General features: G+C 49.8%; 1 protein-coding gene across 1 annotated transcript in view; it reads right to left on the bottom strand.

Annotated features, from left to right (window-relative positions):
• LOC142256928 (myo-inositol 2-dehydrogenase-like) overlaps positions 1-23,695 on the bottom strand; it is a 68,239-nt gene that overhangs the window by 23,955 nt on the left and 20,589 nt on the right. The window contains exons 4-5 of the mRNA XM_075328922.1: positions 14,481-14,589; positions 13,973-14,103 (exon numbers count right to left, since the gene is read on the bottom strand). Coding sequence (XP_075185037.1) covers positions 13,973-14,103; positions 14,481-14,589 — 240 coding nt within the window. The remainder of the gene's footprint in view (positions 1-13,972; positions 14,104-14,480; positions 14,590-23,695) is intronic.

The following is a 23,695-nucleotide window of genomic DNA, read 5'->3' on the forward strand; positions in this document are numbered from 1 at the left end:
AAAATGACAATAACCCATATCACACCTCTGGGGCACCAAAAAGGAGAAGGATGGAGGCTGCATCAGATGACATGGCCTCCACTTGACCTCAACCCAATGGAGATAATCTGGGATGAGTTGGATGCAGAGTGAAGGCAAAGCAGCCACAAGTTCTTGGCACCTCGGGGAATTCCTTCAAGACTGTCGGAAGCCATTCCAGGTAACTACCTAATGAAGCAGCTTGAGAGAAAAGGGGAAGCGGTCACCATTGCTAAATGGGGCAATTTGAAGAATCTAAAGTTTAACACATTCTTGTTTAACTCACATGTTCCTTTACTCCTTGTTTCCTTATGTATAGCTTTGTGATTTTGCGGCTTCCAGTCTGAATCTATAATGCGCACATTCCAATAAAAAGAACACTATTGCATAAACAGGTGAATCCAAACTTTTGCCTGCCACCATTTTTGTTTTATTTTGTTTTTCACATCACTATCAATGCAAAGAAAATAAAAATCCAAATGCCTAGTTGGTTTTTTTTGTTATTTTTTTTCACATGAAAATTAGTGTAAAGCGGGGGCACGGGGCAGTAGTCGCGGGTGAGGGATTCACTCTAGTACACGCGCCAACCCCACTTCATAGGAAAAATATTGTGTTCCTGGCAAGGTGTGTTCATAGGTGCGGTGCTGTTCATAGCTTTCAGGAGGCCGCTTTTCGCCACTGTCTTGAGCAGGCCCTAACTGACATTACCAAAGAAACCGCTTCTCTTCCTGAGCACTAGCTCCTCCCCTATACGCTAATCCCAACTGTCTGTTGCCGACACATTTAAAGGGAAACTGTCACCGGATGTTTATAATACTTACCTAACGATCAGTGTGGAGAAGACTGGTCGGATGGGCGTCTCCTGAGCAGAGCAGATAAAAAGTGCGCAGGCGCAGAACCTCACTGCCGGCTAGTGTGGATGACGTAGAACGCGTCATACACACTACCTTCAGGAGGACAAAGATGGCCGAAAGAGGAGGCGCAGGACCTGGAGAACGGAGACTCTCATCCGACCAGTCTGATCCGCACCGACCGTTAGGTAAGTATTATAAACATCTGGCAACAGGTTCCCTTTAACCTTTCAGCTGTATACCTCTAATACCTTATTAAGCATCCTACATTAAATTACACTTTATACCAATACCAAGACACATATCAGTACTGCTACACCTCTACATAATAACATTCAACTCTACTAAGTCTTATACATTACAGTACCTTACACTATACATTCCTAATATAACATTAATTTATATCTTATCACACACATATATACGCACACACACACCTCAATAATTTAGAATATCAAAAAGTTAATTTATTTCAGTAATTCAATAAAAAAGTGAAACATTATATAGTCATTACACACAGAGGGATCCATTTCTATATATTACATAGAGTCATTACACACAAAGGGATCTATTCCTATATATTATATAGAGTCATTACAAGTGTTTATTTCTGTTGATGCTGATGATTATGGCTTACTGCCAATGAAAACCCAAAAGTCATTATCTCAAAAAATTAGAATATTATATAAGACCAACTGAAAAAAAAATATTTTACACTCAGTAATGTTGGTGCCTACTAATAAGTCTGTACAGTAAATGCCTCAATACTTGGTCAGGGCTCCTTTTGCATGAATTACTGCATCACAGCGGCGTGGCATGGAGGCGATCAGCCTGTGGCACTGTTGAGGTGTTATGGAAGCCCAGGTTGCTTTGATAGCAGCCTTCAGCTCATCTGCATTGTTGGCTCTGGTATCTCATCTTCCTCTTGACAACACCCCATAGAGAATCTAGGTCAGGCGAGTTTGCTGGACAATCAAGCACAGTGATACTGTGGTTAGTAAACCAGGTATTGGCCACACTGCCAAAAGTACCAAGTCCTGATGGAAAATGAAATTTCCATCTCCAAAAAGCTTGTCGGTAGAGAGGAGCATGAAGTGCTCTAAAATTTCCAGGTAGATGGCTGCGCTGACTTTGGTCTTGATAACACAGTGGAGCTACACCAGCAGATGACATGGCTCCCCAAACCATCACTGATTGTGGAGACTTCACACTAGACCTCAAGCAGCTTGGATTGTGGCCTCTCCACTCTTCCTCCAGACTCTGGGACCGCGATTTCCAAATGAAATGCAAAATTTACTTTCATCTGAAAACATCACCTTGGACCACTGAGAACAGTCCAGTTCTTGTTCTCCTTGGCCCAGGTAAGACACTTCTGGAGTTGTCTATTGGTCATGAGTGGCTTGACACAAGGAATGTGACACTTGTAGCCCATGTCCTGGATACGTCTGTGTGTGGTGGCTCTTGAAGCTCTGGCTCCAGCAGCGTCCACTCCTGGTGAATCTCCCCCAAATTTTTTAATGGCCTTTTCTTAACAGTCCTATCAAGTCTGAGGTTTTCTACCACACTTTTTCCTTCCACTCAACTTCCCATTAATATGCTTGGATACAGCACTCTGAACAGCCAGCTTCTTTAGTAAAAAGAGAATTTTGTTTACTTACCGTAAATTCTTTTTCTTATAGTTCCGTCATGGGAGACCCAGACCATGGGTGTATAGCTACTGCCTCCGGAGGACACACAAAGTTACTACACTCAAAACGTGTAGCTCCTCCCTCCTAGCATATACACCCCCTGCTAGCCAGTCCTAGCCAGTTTAGTGCAAAAGCTGAAGGAGGACATCCACCCACAAGTAGAGATAGAGTAAAATCCGGAACAACCGGAGCCTCTGTCTACAACAACAGCCGGTGAAGACACACGGAACAAGAAACTTGCCAACAGGCAATAGGGAGGGTGCTGGGTCTCCCATGACGGAACTATAAGAAAAAGAATTTACGGTAAGTAAACAAAATTCTCTTTTTCTTTATCGTTCCTATGGGAGACCCAGACCATGGGACGTCCAAAAGCAGTCCATGGGTGGGAATAAACAGACAACTGAGAAGCAGGAAAACCCAACTTCACAGATGGGCGACAGACACCTGAAAGATGCGTCTGCCGAAGCCCGCGTCTGCCAAAGCAAGAGCATGCCTTGGATAGAGCTTCGAAAAAGTATGCAGACTAATTCGAGCTGCCGTCTGACAGACCTACTGAGCCGTAGCCTGGTGCCTGAAAGCCGAAAAGGCACCGACAGGTCTGATCAAATGTGCTCTGATCCCCAGCGGGGAAGGCACTTGAGTACACTGTAGGCCTCGGAAATGGCCGACCTAAGCTAACGAACAAGGGTCGGCTTAGATGCAGAGAGACCGCTATGCTGACTAGCAGTCAGTACTAGAGAGAGGTGCACCGCCTAATAACGGCGGTGCGAGACACCTAGATCCGGGGCGCCCGCACCAGATCCAGGATATGCAACGCTTTCTCAAAGCGATGAACAGGAGTCGGACAAAAGGAAGGCAGGAAAATTGCCCCGGATAAGGTGGAAGCAGTAACCACCTTAGGGAAAAAAGTCCGGAGTCGGACGGAGACCACCTTGTCTTGATGCAAAAGACCAAAAAAGGGGGTGACTCAGAGAGAGTGCAGCCAGAACTCCCTGGCAGGAAATTATAGCCACTAGAAAGACTACTTTCTGTGAAAGATGAAACAAAGAAACCTCCCTAAGAAGCGCAAAGGGGGGTTTCCGGGAACCGGGAGGACCGGATTAAGGTCCCAGGGCTCCATAGACCGCCGGAAAGGCGGAATGATGTGAGACGCGCCCTTAAAGGAGCGCACTGGAGCCAGCCGGACGATACGCCGCTGGCACATACCGACAGAACGGAGACCTGTCCCTTAATGAGGGATAGTCCTAGCTGTAGACCGGACTGTGGAAGGGACAGGAGGGTCGGCAAGGCTAAAAAGATCCAGGACTCAATAGCTACGCCGTCAATCTGAGAATCCAGAATTCTGACGGAAAAAACGGACCTTCTGAGAAAAGGTCTGGACGGACCGGAAGATGCCATGGCAATCCAACGGACAGAAGGAGCAGGTCAGGATACGAAGCCTGCCTGGGTCAGTCTGTAAGAGAATGACCCGACGGCCCCCTTCCCTGATCTTGTGCAGGGCTCTGGGCAAGAGGTAGAGACGAAGCTGGGATCAAACATGAACCAGTGTGTCTACCGCAAAACCTGAGGATTGGACAGCTGAAATAATCTGCCCGCAGTTTTGACATCTAGGATGTGGGCTGCGGATACGGTGGACTAGGAGTCCCTTGTCCAGTGAAGAATGTTGAGGCGCCAAGATTGCCAGGCGGCTGTCTGGAAATTGATGTAGGAAAACGCTGTAACGTTATCCGACTGAACTCGAATGTGCCTAGCCGCCAACAGATGGTGAAGGCTTAGAGAGCTAGAATACAGCTCTGATTTCTAGCCCATTGATCTAGAGGGCTGATTCGGACAGAGTCCAAGCGCCCTGCGCTCCGCGGTGGAGATATAATGCTCCCAAGGCGGAAAGACCAGCACCCTGGTGAGAATCACCTGGGACGGGGCCAGGAAGGAGCGTCCCTGAGACAGAGTGGTCGAAACCACCCCTGAAAACGAGCCCCAGGTCAGTGGCAAGCCACCACCCCGTGGAAGGAGGGAGTTGGCGTGTACAGCGGACAACATCCAGTCTCAGAGGGCACAGGAGAAACTGGGCAAGGAATCGCTTCCATTGACGCCACCGTCTGACCAGCACCTGTATTTGGTGTCTGATAGAACGACGTCGACCGCCAGCGGAGGGACTACTGATCGACTAAGAGCGGCTTCACAAGAGCCGACAGTCTCGAATTGCGTCCTTGAGAACCTCTGGTTCGAAGTCAGAGTGGACTTGAACAGAATGACAAGCCACCCGAATAGGTTAGAGTGGCGAGAGTAAGCGAAGTACTCTGCTAAGAGTCTGCACTGGATGAAGGCCTGAGAAGGCCGTCTAGGGCAAACGATCACTGTCAATCCCTAGGGGTGCAGGACCCTAATCACAGCAGCCCCAATGAGAATACTCGAGGGGCCGTGGCCAACCCCAAGGGAAGAGCCACGAATTGGACCACTCTGATGGCAAAACGCCGTCAACGCTGGTGTGAAACTGCGATTGACCGTTGCAGAAAAGCATCTCTGATGCCGAAGGCTGCGAGGGAATCTCCTTGGGTTCTTGATTGATCCGGTGAAAAAAACACACGGAACAAGATCGAGACTCCATGTGAAAACGCCACACCTGACCATGCTTGAAAAAAGAGAATTTTGTTTACTTACCGTAAATTCTTTTTCTTGTAGTTCCGACATGGGAGACCCAGACCATGGGGTGTATAGCTAGCGCCTCCGGAGGACACACAAAGCACTACACTCAAACGTGTAGCTCCTCCCTCCGGGCTATATACACCCCCTGGATGACAATCTACCCAGTTCAGTGCAAAAGCTGAAGGAGGACATCCACCCATAAGTAGAGATAGAGTAAAACTCGGCAAAACCAGAACTCTGTCTACTAACAACAGCCGTGAAACACACGGAACAAAAAACTGCCAACAGGCAACAGGGAGGGTGCTGGGTCTCCCATGTCGGAACTACAAGAAAAAGAATTTACGGTAAGTAAACAAAATTCTCTTTTTCTTTATCGTTCCTTCCATGGGAGACCCAGACCATGGGACGTTCCAAAGCAGTCCATGGGTGGGAAATAAACCAAACTGAGAAGTAGGCAAAACCTAACTTCACAAATGGGCGACAGCCGCCTGAAGGATGCGTCTGCCCAAGCTCGCATCTGCCGAAGCATGAGCATGCACTTGGTAGTGCTTAGAAAAAGTGTGCAGACTGGACCAAGTGGCAGCCTGACACACCTGCTGAGCCGTAGCCTGGTGCCTGAAAGCCCAGGAGGCACCGACAGCTCTGGTCGAGTGCGCCTTAATCCCCGGCGGGGGAGGCACCTGAGAACACTGGTAGGCATCGGCGATAGCCGACCTAACCCAACGAGCCAGGGTCGGTTTAGATGCCGAGAGGCCCTTGCGCTGACCCGTGGTTAGCACAAAAAGTGAGGTGCACCGCCGAAAAACGGCGGTGCGAGACACATAGATTCGGAGCGCCCGCACCAAATCCAAGGTGTGCAACGCCTTCTCAAAACGATGCACAGGGGCCGGACAAAGAGAGGGCAATGAAATGTCCTGGTTAAGGTGGAAGGAAGACACCACCTTAGGGAGAAAGTCCGGAGTCGGACGCAGAACCACCTTGTCTTGGTGAAACACCAAAAAGGGGGATTCCGAAGAAAGCGCAGCCAAATCAGAAACTCTCCTGAGAGAAGTTATGGCTACTAGAAAGACAACTTTCTGTGAAAGTCTAGACAAAGGAACCTCCCTGAGAGGCTCAAAAGGGGGTTTCTGTAAGGCCGTGAGGACCAGATTAAGGTCCCAGGGATCCAAGGGCCGTCGGTAAGGAGGGATGATGTGAGATGCGCCCTGCATGAAGGTGCGCACCTGAGCCAGTCGGGCGATACGCCGCTGGAACAATACCGACAAAGCCGACACCTGTCCCTTAAGGGAATTGAGGGACAGACCCAACTGTAGACCTGACTGTAGAAAAGACAGGATGGTCGGCAAAGCGAACGGCCAAGGAGCATGGCCGGAAGAGCGACACCAGGACAGGAAAATTTTCCAAGTCCTGTGGTAAATCTTAGCCGAGGAAGACTTCCGAGCCTGAGTCATGGTGGAGATGACCTCAGAGGGAATGCCTGAAGCCGTCAGGATCCAGGACTCAAGAGCCCCGCCGTCAATCTGAGAGCCGCAGAATTCTGGCGGAAGAACGGACCTTGAGAGAGAAGGTCTGGGCGGTCCGGGAGACGCCACGGCACCTCTACGGACAGGCGGAGCAGATCTGGGTACCAGGCTCGCCTGGGCCAGTCCGGAGCAATGAGTATGACTCGACGGCCCTCCATTCGGATCTTGCGCAGAACCCTGGGCAAGAGCGCTAGAGGGGGAAACACATAGGCCAGACTGAACTGAGACCAATCCTGAACCAGTGCGTCTGCTGCGAAGGCTTGAGGATCGTGGGAGCGAGCCACGTAAACCGGAACCTTGTTGTTGTGCCGGGAAGCCATTAGATCTACTTCCGGAGTGCCCCACTTGCGGCAGATTGATCTGAACACTGACGGATGCAGGGCCCACTCGCCGCCGTCCACGGCTTGACGGCTGAGATAATCGGCCTCCCAGTTTTCCACGCCTGGGATGTGGACTGCGGATATGGTGGACTTGGAGTCCTCCGTCCACTGGAGGATTCGTTGAACCTCCAACATCGCCAGACGGCTGTGAGTTCCGCCCTGGTGATTGATGTAGGCAACCGCTGTCGCGTTGTCCGACTGAACCCGAATGTGCTTGCCCGCCAACAGGTGGTGAAAGTCTAGGAGAGCTAGAAACACAGCTCTGATCTCCAGCACATTGATCGGGAGGGCTAATTCGGACGGAGTCCAAGTGCCCTGTGCTCGGTGATGGAGAAATACCGCTCCCCAGCCGGAGAGACTGGCATCCGTGGTGAGGATCACCCAGGACGGAGTCAGGAAGGAACGTCCCTGTGAAAGGGATAGGGGCTGAAGCCACCACTGAAGGGAGTTCCTGGCCTGTGATGACAGAGCCACCAGCCTGTCCAAAGAAGAGATCCGCTTGTCCCAACAGCGGAGAATGTCCAGCTGCAAGGGACGCAGATGGAACTGGGCAAAGGGAACCGCTTCCATGGACGCCACCATCTGACCCAGCACCTGCATGAGGTGTCTGATGGAATGACGGCGGTGCCTCAGCAGAGAGCGCACCGCCAGACGAAGGGACTGCTGTTTGACTAAGGGCAACTTGACAAGTGCCGGCAGAGTCTCGAATTGCATCCCTAGGTACAAAAGTACCTGGGTCGGGGTCAGAGTTGACTTGGGGAGGTTGACAAGCCACCCGAACTGAATTAGCGTGGTGACAGTGAGAGAGACACTCCGCTGGCAGTCTGCACTGGATGAGGCCTTGACTAGAAGGTCGTCCAGGTAAGGAATCACTGCCAATCCCTGGAGGTGCAGGACCGCAACCACTGCTGCCATGACCTTGGTGAACACTCGAGGGGCCGTGGCTAAGCCAAAGGGAAGAGCCACGAACTGGAAATGTTCCTCTCAGATTGCAAAGCGTAGCCAGCGCTGGTGTGAGACCGCAATAGGCACATGCAGATAGGCATCCCTCGGCCTGTAAATCAGAGCCGTGGGACGAGGAAGGAGAAGGGTCCGTGCGTCTCCGTTTAGGGGGACGAGGTCCTAGGACATGCTCTGAGGGCTCTGCAGAGCTCGGAGCCGCAGAGACACCCTGAGAGGGAGGCTGATGCATAGACAGCAGCGTCCGGGACAGCTGCCCCATGGAATCGGCAAACGACTTGGAAAGAGCTTGTGAAAAGGATGCTACCCAAGCCGGGGGCTCAGCCACCGGGGCCGGAGCAGCCGGAGGGACCCCTGCGGAGGCTCCAGGCTGAGACACAACCATATTAGCACAGGCATCACAATGTGGGTATGTGCTTGGCTCTGGCAGAATGAGCTTGCACGCAGTGCATATAGCATACATGTTTGCAGCCTTGCTCCTAGTGACAGACATGCTGCTGTGGAGGAAGTTCTGCAGCCAAAACACACTCCTGTAGAAAGCCTGAGAGTGTAATAAAAGTCCACAACCAGAGGTTGTGGCTTACCAGCCCTGCTCTCTGTGTGTCCTCCGGATTTCACCGCTCCCCTGTGAAGTGTCAGCCTTCCAGATAGTATGCAGCTGCAGCATCCAGCGCTTCCCAGTGTAAGAAACGCTGAGAAAATGGCGCTGGGAGAAGGAGGGGGGGCGTGTATAAGCCCAGGAGCGGGAAAAACAGAGGGCAGAGAGACACAGGGAGGTAGACAGGGGAGGGGACATCTCCCTAGAGAGGAGTGCCCTCCCCTCTGCTGGTCGGGCGGTGGGCGGCGCTGTATGCAAAACATGCAGAAGAAGCCAAAAACGAAACTAGGCCCAAACTGAAGCCGGGGCCTAGATTTTAAAGTGCGGCCGACGAGCAGGCACCGTCGGCGCGGTTCTCATGGGAAATTCCCAGAACCGGCCGAAATTAACAGTAACGCTAAGGCACATACTGTCCCCCTATTAAAAGTACCCGGGACCCCTGAAAAAACGTCTCAATACTTAGCTTTGAGACGCAGGGCCATGTCCCTGAGTGGGGGTTAACGCTCCTTCCAGCAGGGACCAGACAGGGCTGCGGATGGAGACCGGTCTTCTGCAAGCAGAGAGGACCGTGATGGCTCCCACTTCAAACAGAGCCTCGACAGAGGATGCGAAGGAGCTCGGCATGTGAAGGCTCCAGCCTTATTAAAAATCAACCTTAACAGCACCCCGCAGAGTGGAGCGTGAAGGGACATGCCGGGAGTCCAGACTGGACCCGCTTTTCTTCCAAATCTTTAAAAATTAAAATAAAAATATCAGGAAATGAAAATGTGTGTGATCCTCCTGGAACACAAAGCGTTGAACTGGGTAGATTGTCATCCAGGGGGTGTATATAGCCCGGAGGGAGGAGCTACACGTTTGAGTGTAGTGCTTTGTGTGTCCTCCGGAGGCGCTAGCTATACACCCCATGGTCTGGGTCTCCCATGGAAGGAACGATAAAGAAAGCTAAAGATCCAGGTCGGAAGGCACCGCCCTCTTCGGGGACTAGAAATAGATTTAAACAAAAATCTCAGAACCGTTCCCAGTCGGGATTCGGTACAATTACTCCATTGGCCTGCAAGAAATGCCACGGCTTATGAGAAGGCGGCGGCCTTGGAGCCGGGAGGAGGTAACAGAAAAAATCTGTTTGGCGGGTGGACAGAACTCCATCCTGTAGCCATGGGAGATATAATCCCGCCCCCACTGAACGGAGACGTGTTAGAACCATACGTCGCCAAGTGGAGAGAGCCTGCCACCGACTAGGAGGAGGTTGGCGTGGCTAGATAGCTCGGCGGAAGCTGACTAAGTGGCAGCATCTCCTGCGGTCTTCTGAAGACGCAGCTTCAAGCCAATTGGTTCTATGAACCTAGGCCGAGCTAGAGGACGATCAGATGGATGAACGGAAACCACCGAAACCTCAACTGATTCCTGCCCTGGACAGGTTCCCTGGTTTAGGTTTGTGGCAAGGAAGAACACTCCCCGCCAAGAGCTTCCTAAATTTCATCCAGTTGGTTCCGAAGAGACTGGTCCCACGAAAGGGGAGCCTAGCAAGGAACCTCTATAGAGGCATCCGTCTTCAATTTCCGAAGCCACAGGAGCCTGCGGGTAGCGAGGAAAGTAGCGAAGACCACCGCCGTGCGGTGTCCAGCATGGCAGACCTGGCAGAGGATGAAAAGACTGAAGTCTGGAAGTTCAGGCGACCGTTTTGGGCATAGAGTCTCTGTGAGGGAATGCATCTCCTCTGAGGAGCCGTCAGCCACCGACATAACGGTCCGGGCTGAGCCACCTGAGGTGAATGAGCCCACTTCTTGACCACTATTGGTGGACAGGGGAAAAACAGTCCTCAGAATCACGCTTCATGGGAAGCGACTGTCAGAGTGGACCCTGGGCTGGTCACAGGGGCCTGAAAACTGGAGTGGTTAAGGAACACATGTTGTGTTCACCCAGATAAGGTAACTCCGGCGGATTGAGGTCCAGTACAAAATTAATGTACCGTGGGATCCTTATAGAGGTGCCGTCAGCCACTGATACCACTATCCGGGCTGAAAGTCTAGACACCGGAGTGGCCACCATTGGCAAATGAGTACACTCCTTGACCACCTTTGATGGGAGGGGGAGTCAGGCAGCAGCACCCCGCTGTGGGATCTGCAGCACAGGCTGCGGGCTTGGACGCCTGAAAACTGGAGTGGTTAAGGAACACACTCCTCGTCTTGTTAAAGGTATACTGATGCCTTTCTGCCAGCGGGGAATACTCCCCTGATACAGGCGGATGGAGGTCCAATACAAGTATAATGGACGCAATCCAATCATTCGCATCCGCATCACCTACGGACGGATCAAAGTACCTAAAGTAGCGTCCGAGCCCCTGGTAGAGACATCTTCCTCGTCCAGTGAGTCAGCTCGTAATCAGAGCTGCGGGACGGGGAGGATAGGGGACCCTGCGTCTCCCAGTCAGGAGGACGGGGTCTGTGAGGTTTGCTGAGCGAGCAGAAAACGCCCTGAGAAGGGGGCTGCATGCTCAGCAGATGCCGGGACAGGCCGACCCCTGGAAAAAGATTCCTCCAGGGGTCAGCCACCGAAACCGGAGCGGCTGGAGGGACCATGAATGAGCCTCCAAGCAGAGGGGCCACAGTGGTGATTAGCTCGGTACAGCCTGAGACTACCAGCAGTGGATACTAAAAACCGCCTGCAGCCTCGCTCTGTGAGACATGCTGCAGAGGTGGGGGGCTATGTCTAGAATGTCTAGAATACCCGAGACAGGGGTCAGCCTGGGGAGACTCCAGGCAGAGGCACCACATAAGGACCTGGGTCCGTGCCGGTTCAGGCAATATGAGTTTACATGCAGAACATGTAGTGTACAGCCTTGGAGCTTTGCTCCTAGTGAGACATGCTGCTGAGGAGGTTCTATAATAAAGAATTAACTCCCTCAGAATGCACTGATCGTGTATAAAAGTGCACAACCAGAGGTTGTGACTTATCAGGCCGCTATTGTGAGTGCCCCCCCAGGTTCCAAGCCTGGACCCCCAGCCATATATCCACTCCCTCTGCACTGCAGAGCAGCCAGCGCCGATCAGCGTACTAAGAACGCTGAGAAAATGGCGCCAGAGTGAGGGGGGGGGGGGCGGGGGTTAACCTAGGAGCGGGAATCGGAGGGCTAAGGCATGTACAGGGGAGGGAATCATGTCCTAAAACGGAGTGTCGTCCCCTGTGCAGAGCGGCCGGCGGGCGGCGCTGCAGTGTCCCCCTGCATGACTAACATGCAGGGGAACAAAACGAAACTAGGCCGCGGCTGAAGCCGGGGCCTAGAGTTATACATGCGGCCGAAAATCAGGCATCATCGGCGCGGTACTCAGTAAAAACTGAGAAACCGGCCGGAAAAACTGTAAAAAACAGCATTATCAACATAAATCACTGTCCCCTCAATAAAAGCTCCACATTGTAGAAGGACCCTTGAATAACGTCTCTATACTTAGCTTTGAGACGCAGGGTCCAATCCCTGGTGGGGTGGGGGTCCAGTGCTCCGTCCAGCAGGGTCCTGCCAAAGGGCTGCGGATGGAGGCCGGTCTCCTGCAAGGCAGTGAGAACCGTGTTGGCTCTAACTTCAAGCCAGAGCCCATAAGGGATGGTGAAGGAGCGCGGCATGAAGGGATTTCTGCCCTGAAGTCAACCATAACAGCACTGCCGCCAGGGGAGTGTGAAGGGACATGCCGGGGGTCCAGTGGACCCGCTTTTCTTCCAAATCTTTAGAAAAAATGAAAAATCCAAAAAAGGATGCATGTGTGTGTGTGATCCTCCTGACACAAAGCATGAAACTGGCTAGGACTGGCTAGCAGGGGGTGTATATGCTAGGAGGGAGGAGCTACACGTTTTGAGTGTAGTAACTTTGTGTGTCCTCCGGAGGCAGTAGCTATACACCCATGGTCTGGGTCTCCCATAGGAACGATAAAGAAAAACCTTTTGTGGCTTACCCTCCTTGTGGATTGTCAATGACTGTTTTAAATGCCTCGGAAGCCTTTGTAGGTGTTTTGGGTTAATTATTCTAATTCTTTAGATAATGACTTGTTTTCATTGGCTGTAAGCCATAATCAGCAACATTAACAGAAATAAACGCTTGAAATAGATCCCTCTGTGTGTAATGACTCTATATAATATATAGGAATAGATCCCTCTGTGTGTAATGACTATATAAGAAAATGATAAGGACTGAATGTTTGTTCCCAATAGGTGTTTTATGAACTTTTGGAGGAAAAATGTTTAAAAAAAAAAAAAAAGTGGAGTAGTGCTTTAAATCTAACTCCCCTGTCCTCTGTCTTATACTCACTCTCCAGTGTCTTCATCTTTTCCAGCATTGCTCCCATCCATCTCGGCGATTTGTGATCTCTCAGCAGCCCCAGTGTTTCATGGAGCACACCGGAGGTCACAACATAATACATGTCTATGAGAGCCTCGTTCTGGCTCTCATAGAGATGCAATGGGAGATTGTGACGCAACATATGACTCTTCACAATTCAAAAGTGATGGGCAGAAGGTATCGCAAGACTGGAGCAGCGTAGAAAAAGAATGAAAATGCTGGAAAGCGAGTATAAGAAAGAGGGCAGGGGATGTAGCACCACTCCAGCATTGAGAGGGAAAAAAAACAAAAAAAAACCCGCTGCAGTAGTGCATTAATAAAAAATACATAGAAGCCTAAATTAAAAAACAAATAACTATAGATCATCACTAAAGCTGTTCTGTTCATCTTAGACTATACCTATAACATCAAAGTGAACTTTATTAGGGAATAAATAAGCATATATTCTTTAATTTCTTCTTCAAAATAAGTTTCCTAATTTGTTTTGGTTACTTTGATAAGTAATTTGTACAGTCTAGGACAAACATGGATTTTTTTTTTCTTTTTTTGTTCTTTATTAAAATTATAAAAGAGCCAAAATTAAAAATCAATAGATGAAACCGACAAAAAAAAACAAAAAGGCAATTCTATAAAGTGTGTATTAAAAGCTTCCCTATATGTCAGGAAAGTGCACTGAAAAATGATTTCAATATCCCAACAAAGTTATGGCTTTTAATCTTACACTAGCGCAAAATCACTACACAGTATCTGATCATTTAGGACCCCATGATGTGTATGAAGGGAGGAATAAAAAAAAGCACTGTGTCTCAGTACCTAGAGCACTCATCATAATCTGTTTGGCAGCACTATGTCACATGCATACGCCATAACGCACATAATTCTGTGTCCAGATATGCACCCACAACCCTGCAGTGCAGATATAGTCAGTGACTCTTGCCATTTTCATGGCCTCACTTTGCTCCTCCGCCATGTTATCTGTACCTGACGTCCTGATCTTGCTGACAGAAGAGCAGGGGAAGCTCCGGCTGACTGTAGATAATTTCTGGATTCGGCCCAAAGCATTTTTCTGTTGAATCTTCTTAAAAAGGTATTTCAAGGCAGGATCAAAGCGCCTGTAAAGACACAAGATAAACCTTAAGAATGTGGTCTCCATCCTGTGTCTCTCCAGTACTGGACCCCTTTACTGGTGAAGATTATGTGGTTGTGATTAGTGATGAGCGAGCACTACCATGCTCGGTACTCGGACAGGTTGAACTCGAGTACTGAATATAATAGAAGTCAATGGGAAACTCAAGCATTATTCTAAAAAAATGCTCGAGTCTCCCATTGACTTCCATTATACTCGGTACAGGAGTCGTGCCCATCCAAGTGTCTGACCTGTTTGTTTCGAGCACCGAGCATGGTAGTGCTCGCTCATCACTAGTTGTGATCAGTAAGTGCGGCTTCCGTCACTAGAACATGCAGCCCACATCCTCAATGTATAACTTACTTGTAGAGGCCACAGACTAGAGGTCTCCCCTGTTTCTCAGCCTCATCAAAGCACGCTTCCACCGTCTGCCTGCTCGTGCTCAGCAGCTTCTCACATAGAACAGCCTTCCCTTGAAATAAACACAAAGAGCTGTGCAAATATTTGTCAATTCATCTACAGCAGAATTGAATTAGTTCGTAAACAGCAATACCCAAACATCCCAATGTTGTTAAACATACGTGTTATATTTATATACAGCGATCAGCAATGGACAAGGGTCAGGACTGAAGCGTCTATCAAAAGGGACATATTGCAAGGTTGATGACGTCCCTAAAATGTAAGGTCTTGATGGGTGTTCCTGATAATGCAGGGCTTACCATCTACCAAAAAAGGTCAAAGGAAGGACCACCTCCGATCCAGCAACATGATCATAAGCACCCAGGATTTATTTCTTGTGGATGTGAAGGCTAGCCTGGCTGGTTGTATCCCACAAAAGAATTACTGCAACACAGTTTTCTAAATATCTTAGGGGTACTTCTCACATAGCGAGATCGCTGCTGAGTCACGGTTTTTGTGACACACTAGTGACCTCGTCAGCGATGTCGCTGTGTGTGACACTGAGCAGCGATCTGGCCCCTGCTGTGAGATCGCTGCTCGTTACACACAGTGCTGGTTCATTTTTTGGACTTTGCTCTCCCGCTGTGAAGCACACATCGCTGTGTGACAGCAAGAGAGCAACGATCTGAATGTGCATGGAGCCGGTGTCTGGCAGCCTGCGGTAAGCTGTAACCAAGGTAAATATGGGGTAACCAAGCGAAGCCCTTTGCTTGGTTACCCGTTATTTACCTTGGTTACTAGCGTCTGCCGCTCTCAGGCTGCCAGTGCCGGCTCTCTGCTCCCTGCACAAGTAGCCGAAGTACACATCGGGTAAATAAGCAAAGCGGTTTGCTTATTAACCCGATGTGTACTCTGGCTACGAGTGCAGGGAGCCAGCGCTAAGCAGTGTGCGCTGGTAACCTAGGTAAATATCGGGTAACCAAGCGCTTGGTTAGCCGATATTTACTTTAGTTACCAAGCGCAGCATCACTTCCACGTGTCACTGCTGGCTGGGGGGCTGGTCACTGGTGAGATCTGCCTGATTGACAGCTCACCAGCGACCATGTAGCGACGCACCAGCGATCCTGACCAGGTCATATCGCTGGTGGGATCGCTGGAGCGTTGCTAAAGTGTGACGGTACCCTTAATCTAGGCGATGCTATTAAAAGTGTCAGAACACAGTAAATTGAAGCTCACGATACACAGGGCTGTGCAGCCGCTGACCGGTCAGACCCCTGTCCACTGCATACAGCACCAACAATGAACATGTGACCATCAGACCCGGACCATGAAGTAATGGAAGAGGCTGGTGGTGTTGGAGGAGCCATGTTTTCATTTACAGCACGTAGACAGCTGGATGCATGTGCATCACTTATCTGGGGAAGAGATGACCCCAATATGCGCTATAGGAAGATGACAAGTCAGTGAAGGCATTGCGATATCCTGGGCAATCTTCCACCGGGTAACATCGGGTACGGGCTTCCATATCACCTTAGCCATAAGAGCTCATTTTTGTGGGACGAGTATTAGTTTTTTAATGAGACTTTATTGTATGATGTACAAAAAAACGAAAAAAAAAATACAAAGTGGGTAAAAAAAAAAGTTAAAAAACCGTAATACCACCATTGTTTTAAGTTTTTTTGTTTTTTGTTTTTTTTTTAATGGCATTCATTGCATGGAAAAAAATAACCTGACAGCGCAATGCTGAAGGTCAGCATGTTTACAGCAATAAACTTGAATAGATTTACTTGTTTTTTTAATTAAATTTGGTATGTATGGTAATTTTCCAAGGCCTGTAACATTTTTACTAATGCTGCAAACTAAATATGTATCCTTTTTAATGTAATTGGCGGAAAAGAAAGGCGATTCTACATTTTAGAGGCTTTTTTCCCCTTGAGGAACTTGAACCTGTGATCATTCAAACACTTGTCAATGAGTCCAAGGTGATGACTTGGCTTCCAAATTCCTCTGATCTAAAATAGATGTAGCCCCTGTGGGATGTGCTGACGATACAATTCACATCCATGGAGGTCCCACCTTGCAACTCACAGGATCTGCTGCTGAGGAAGCGGTGAAGTATACCAACGCGAAAACGCATGTTTGGAGGGTTCTTTTCTAATCCTGGTGGGCATGTTAATTTCTTTGGGGGCAATTTATAAACAAATGGGTAAGCAAGTAACTGCAGTTTATTAATGTCCACTGTGACTAATCTATTGTTGATGGATATGCACTTTATAGCTTGATCTTACCTTCCCTTATAAAAATGTTTAAAGGGAACCTGTCACCACTTTTTTGGCCTATAAGCTGTGGCCACCACCACCGGGCTCTTATATACAGTATTCTAACATGCTGTAGTATATATGAGCCCAGGCCGCTGTGAGAACATAAACACTTTATAATACTTACCTAACGAGCAAGCAAGTTGTCCGTTGTCCGGTGCCGCCTCTTTCGGCCATCTTTGTGCTTTTTCTTCTCTAGCCACGGTGCATGACGGGTCCGACGTACAACCACGCTCGCCGGCGTTCAGGTCCTGAGCAGGGCAAATCAAAGTATTGTAGTGCGCCTGCGCAGGACTGGCGAGTGTGTATGACGTAGACGCGTCATGCACACAGGCTTCAGAAAGAGGACTAAGATGGCCGAAAGAGGCGGCGCCGGCACCGGAGTTGCCCATATGGCCAACTGAGCGACCGTTAGGTGAGTATTATAGTGGCTTTTTATGTTCTCACAGCGGCCTGGGCTCTTATATACAGCACATTAGAATGCGGTACATAAGAACCCACTGGTGTTGGCCGCAGCTTTTAGGGCAAAAAACTGGTGACAGGTTTCCTTTAAACTATAACCCCCACATGTATTTATCCCCCTTTGCTCATTTATTCTGCAACTTATTATTGTATATGATTTATAATCTTTTGTAGGTAATTTTTTCACTATATCATTTGCATATGGAAATAAAATGTATATTTTTAAAAACTATATTTGACCTGGTAACTCCATTTTTTTTTTCTTGTTGTAAACGTAGCCCTTTTTGGAGTGGTCTACAATGTTTTGTGATATCCCTTTGTAGGAACTGTGGAAATGTTTGCATTAACTCACAGGATCTGCTGCTGTGGTAGTCTCTTGATGCAGATATCGCAGGAAATCATCAGAGGTCTCGCGGAGGCGATTACTCAATGGACCAGAGCTGTTCTCATCTATACATGGTACATATCACTGTAAAGAGTCTGATTCATTGCTCCATAGAGAAGACTACTGAATATATGATGCACTGCGGTCGTAGCCAAGCACAGTCACCTTGCTTTTATACACAAAAACAACAGGGTTGACAAAATACAACACATTTAGGCTATGTGCACACAGTGCATTTTTTGCGGGTTTTTCAGGTGCGTTTTTGGGCTCAAAACTGCAATGACTTTGCTTCCCCAGCAAAGCCTACGAGTTTTCATTTTTGCTGTCCGCACACAACGTTTTTTTTTTTTGCTGCGTTTTTGATCTGAAATTAAAAAAAAAAAAATGTTCATGTCAATTCTTTTCTGCATTTTACTGCATTTTCCACCAATGCAATGCATTGGAAAAACGCAGCAAAACGCAGAGATCAAAAACGCAGCAAAACGCCATCATCGTTTTTACCGATGCGTTTTTCCCGAGGGTGCGTTTTTGCGGCAAAAACGCACAAAAGAAGGGAATTTTGTTTACTTACCGTAAATTCCTTTTCTTCTAGCTCCAATTGGGAGACCCAGACAATTGGGTGTATAGCTATTGCCTCTGGAGGCCACACAAAGTATTACACTTAAAAGTGTAAGGCCCCTCCCCTTCTGGCTATACACCCCCAGTGGGATCACTGGCTCACCAGTTTTAGTGCCAAAGCAAGAAGGAGGAAAGCCAATAACTGGTTTAAAGACCAATTCAATCCGAGGAAACATCGGAGAACTGAACCATACCACATGAACAACATGTGTACCCGAAAAAACAGAAAAACCCAGAGAAAACAGGGCGGGTGCTGGGTCTCCCAATTGGAGCTAGAAGAAAAGGAATTTACGGTAAGTAAACAAAATTCCCTTCTTCTTTTTCGCTCCTAATTGGGAGACCCAGACAATTGGGACGTCCAAAAGCAGTCCCTGGGTGGGTAAAAGAATACCTCGTGATAGGGCCGTCAAACAGCCCTTTCCTACAGGTGGGCAATTGCCGCCTGAAGGACTTATCTACCTAGGCTGGCGTCTGCCGAAGCGTAGGTATGCACCTGAAAATGCTTGGTAAAAGTATGCAGACCCAATCAGGTAGGTGCCTGACACACCTGCTGAGCCGTAGCCTGGTGCCGTAATGTCCAGGATGCACCCACGGCTCTGGTAGAATGGGCCTTCGGCCTTGAGAGAACCAGAAGCCCAGTAGAACTGTAGGTTTCAAGAATTTGTTCCTCGATCCCCCGAGCAAGGGTGGATTTGGAAGCTTGCGACTGTTTACGCCGACCAGCGACAAGGACAAAGAGTGCATCCGGGTGGCGCAGGAGCGCCATGCGGGAAGTAGAACCTGAGTGCTCTCACCAGAACCAACAGATGCAAATCTTTCTGAAATTGATGGACTGGACGAGGACACAAAGAAGGTGAGGTGATATCCTGATTGATATGAAAGTGGGATACCACCTTAGGGAGAAATTCCGGAACCGGACGCAGAACTACCCTGTCCTGGTGAAGGACCAGGAAGGGAGTTTGTATGAGAGCGTTGCTAGCTCGGAAACTCTCCTAAGAGACGAGACCGTTACTAGAAGGCCACTTCCCGTGAAAAGCGGGAAGGGAGACATCCTTCAAAGGCTCGAAAGGCGGCATCTGGAGAGCAATTAGAACCTTGTTCAGATCTCAGGGCTCTAACGGCCGCTTGTACGGAGTGCTGAGAAGACAAACTCCCCGTAGGAACGTGCGTACCTGAGGAAGTCGTCGTTTCTGAAAAAATACAGATAGCGCTGAGACTTGTCCCTAAAGGGAACTGAGCGACAACCCATTTTCCTACCTAGATTGCAGGAAGGAAGGAAACAGACGATGCAACCGGCCAGGGAGAAACACCCTGCGCCGAGCACCGAGATAAGAATATCTTCCACGTCCTGTGGTCAATCTTGGCGGACGTTGGTATGCTAGCCTGTCTCATGGTGGCAACCACGTCCTGAGGTAATCCTGACGACACTAGGTTCCAGGACTCAATGCCACACCATCCGGTTGAGGGCCGTAGAATTCAAATGGAAGAATGGCCCTTGAGACAGCCAGTCTGATTGGTCTGGTAGTGCCCCCGGTTAGCCTACCGTGAGGCACCACAGAACCGAGTACCACAACATCCTCGGCCAATCTGTAGCGACGAGGATGGCGCGGCCGCAGTCGGTCTTGATCTAGCGCAGTACTCTGGGCAACAATGCCAGAGGTGGCACCTAAGGTAGCTGGAACTGCGACCAATGCTGAACTAAGGCGTTTGCCGCCAGAGCTCGATGATTGTGAAACCGTGCCATGAAGCTGGCACATTGTTGTTGTGCCGTGACGCCATTAGATCGACGTCCGGCCTCTGTCAGCGGCGCCAGATCTCCTGAAACCCGTCCGGGTGAGGAGACCATACTCTTTCGGCCACACCCCAGCGACTTAGGAAGTCAGCTTCCTAGTTTCCACACTTGGGATGTGAATTGTGGATATGGTGGATGCCGTGTCTTCCACCCACATCAGAACCTGCCGGACTTCCTGGAAGGCTTGCCGGTTGCGCGTTCTTCCTTGGTGGTTGATGTATGCCACCGCTGTGGAGCTGTCCGACTGAAGTCGGATATGCTTGCTTTCCAGCCGCTGTTGGAAGGTTTGTAGGGCAAGATACACTGCTCTGTGTTCAAGAACATTGATCTGAAGGGTGGACTCTTGCTGAGTCCACGTACCCTGAGCGCTGTAGTGGAGAAAAACTGCTCCCCACCCTGATAGACTCGCGTCTGTCGTAACTATCGCCCAGGATGGGGATAGGAAGGACCTTCTTTTTGACCAAGAGGTGGGAAGAAGCCACCACCGTAGAGATTCCTTGGCCGCCTGAGAAAGAACGACGACTCTGTTGAGGGACGTCGACTCCTCGTCCCATTGACGGAGAATGTCCCATTGTAGTGGACGCAGTAAAACTGCGCGAAAGGAACTGCCTCCATTGCTACCATCTTACGTAGGAAGTGCATGAGGCGTCTCAATGTGTGCGACTGGTTCTTAAAGAAGAGCTTGCAGCCCGTAGTGAATGCTGTTTGTCTAGCGGAAGCTTCACTATCGCTGAGAGAGTAAGAAACTCTATGCCTAGATATGTTATCGATAGGGTCGGGGTCGGATCTGACTTTAAAAAGTTGATGATCCACCCAAAACTCTAGAGAGTCTCCAGCGCAACGTTCGGGCAGTGTTGGCATGTTTCCTAAGAGAGTGCCTTGACAAGTAGATCGTCTAAATACGGGATCACAGAGTGACCCTGAGAGTGCAGGACTGTGACTACTGCTGCCCTGACCTTGGCGAAGACCAGTGGGACTGTCGCTAGCCGGAAGGTAGAGCTACGAACAGAAGGTGTTCGTCTCCTATAACGAAGCGTAGAAACGCTAGTGCTCTGGATCAATCGGCACGTGTGGATAAGCATCCTTGATGCCTAATGATGCTAGGAAATATCCTTGGGACCTTGAGGCGATGACATGGCGGAGGGATTCCATCCGGAACCGCCTGGTGTCCACGAGCTTGCTGAGCATTTTTAGATCCAGAACGGGACGGAACGGCCCGTTGTTATAGGTACCGCAAAGAATTTGGGGTAAAAACCGTGACCTTGTTCCTGAAGAGGAACGGGGGTCATCACTCTTTCTGCCTATAGAGTGCACCCTGTTTGCAGAAGAGCAGCGGCTCGGCCGGGAGGTGGAGAAATTCTGAAGAATCGAGTTGGAGGACGAGAAGTGAGCTCTATCCTGTACCCGTGAGACAGAATGTCTCACACTCAATGGTCATTGACCTATGGCAGCTAAATATCGCCAAGGCGGGAGAGCCTGCTACCGACCGAGGCCGCAAGTCATGAGGAAGCCGCCTTGGAAGCGGGTTTTCAGACTGTCGCTTTTTTGGGCGTGACTGAGCCCGCTAAGAATCTGAGCTCCTCTGATCCTTTTGAGTCCACATTGGACGAGGAAAAATGGGACCTGCCCGAGCCTCGAAAAGGCCGAAAACCCCGACTGCCTCTTGCTCTGTTGGGGTTTGTTGTGTCCGGGCTGAGGAAAGGATGAATCCTTACCCCTGGACTGTTTAATGGTTACATCCAACGCTCACCAAACAGTCGGTCAGCAGAAAAAGGCAACTGGTTAGGCAACCTTTTTTGGAAGCAGAATCTGCCTTCCATTCACTTAACGAGCAGACCAGGCTCTGCTTAAAAACACGGAGTAGCGGAGGCTACCGCCGCACGGTTCGCAGAGTCCAGGACAACCTGAATCGCGTAAGAAACAAATGCAGACATTTGAGAGGTTAAGGATGCCACCTGCGGCACAGATGTACGTGTAACCGTGTCAATCTGTGTAAGACAAGCTGAAATAGCTTGGAGTGCCCCAAGGGAGAGAATGCCGGAGCCAACGGTGCGCCGACAGCCTCATAGATGGCTTTCGACCAGAGATCCATCTGTCTGTCAGTGGCATCTTTGAGTGCAGTTCCATCTCCCACTGCAACTATGGATCTAGCTACAAGCCTGGAGATTGGAGGATGCCGCTTGGGACACTGGGTCCAGTCCTTGACCAAGTCAGGGGACAGGGATAACGTGTATCCTAAGCCGTTTGGAGAAGCGCATATCTGGATAAGCGTGGTGTTCCTGGACTGCCTCTCTGAAGGCAGAGTGGTCCAGAAAAATACGTGAAGCTGACTCCTCCACTGGAGGAGCTGTGAGAAATAACCCACATTCTATAGATGGACGCTATAAGATTATTTACTATGGCGTCACGATCAGGTGTATCCAGATTGAGAGCGGTCTCAGGATCAGAATCCTGAGCCGCTACTTCCGCCTCATTACACAGCGAGTCCTTCTGCTAGGACCCTGATGAAACCGAGGCCGCTCATAGTGAGCCCGCTTAGGCTGTCTGGGACTGACGTCCGTGCAGAGCCGTGACTCTGGGATGCGTGTGACATTCCCGGAGCTGTTAGTTGTTCACACTGAGGGGGGCCATGGATCAATGATTCAACAGTGCCCATATTGTGAGAGACATGTCCGGACTGCTAGGCTTCTAGTATCATAGCCATAGTCTCAGAAAAACTGTCAGTAAATACTGCAGACACCGTCCTCATCCCCTGGCCATTAGTGCATACAATGGGAGTCTATGTAACCTGCCGGCCGTATAGCCGTACATGCTGTACCAGCTGTATAGAAAAACATGTGGTTCTGCACCTTTGTTTTACACAGAGAATATGCTGATAACTCCTCCGCATAATCCAGGAGGGTATATACAACGTGCGACCAAACAGTGCAATGTATATAGTACAAGCATATCTATAAGTGCACTTCTGCACTAGTGGGGTTAGCACCACAGGTGCTGCTTAACGCCTGTTGCAGCGATTGTGTGACTATCAGAATGCCAGGGTCTTCCACACTTGTCTCTGTATCGTACAGAAACTGACACTAATGGCTGCCGGCGTCCTTGTAGAGAAGGAAGCCGTGGGCGTGCCTGAGAAAGTGCGGGAATCCGGTTTCACAGTGCACACAGTGAGAGGGGTGGAGTATGCAAAACATACTCCAGCTCTCAGCGCTGCTGTGCTATGCAGCGTCACGCCCCTACCCTGACTGTCAGGGCTGTGGGCGGTAACGAAGGGAGACTAGGCCCAGAAGCCGGGGACTCGAGTTAACAGCGCGGCCGCCGTAAAAGCGCGGGCCGCGCTGAAGTCCCCGGCGCACCACAAGTGCCAGCCGCGCCGCAGTCCCAGCGGCCGGCGCGACCGATTTCTAGAAGTGGCCAGCGTCCCGCCCCTCTCCTGACTGGCAGGTCTGGGGGCGGGAACGAACGGAAGCAGGCCGCAAAAGCCGGGGACTCTAGTTATCAGCGCGGCCGCCGTAAAAGCGCAGGCCGCGCTGAAGTCCCCGGCGCACTACAAGTGCCAGCCGCGCCGCAGTCCCAGCGGCCGGCGCGACCAATTCCCATAAGTGAG

The sequence above is a fragment of the Anomaloglossus baeobatrachus genome, chromosome 11 (genome assembly GCF_048569485.1).
Source record: "Anomaloglossus baeobatrachus isolate aAnoBae1 chromosome 11, aAnoBae1.hap1, whole genome shotgun sequence".
In the NCBI taxonomy this organism is placed as follows: Eukaryota; Metazoa; Chordata; class Amphibia; order Anura; family Aromobatidae; genus Anomaloglossus; species Anomaloglossus baeobatrachus.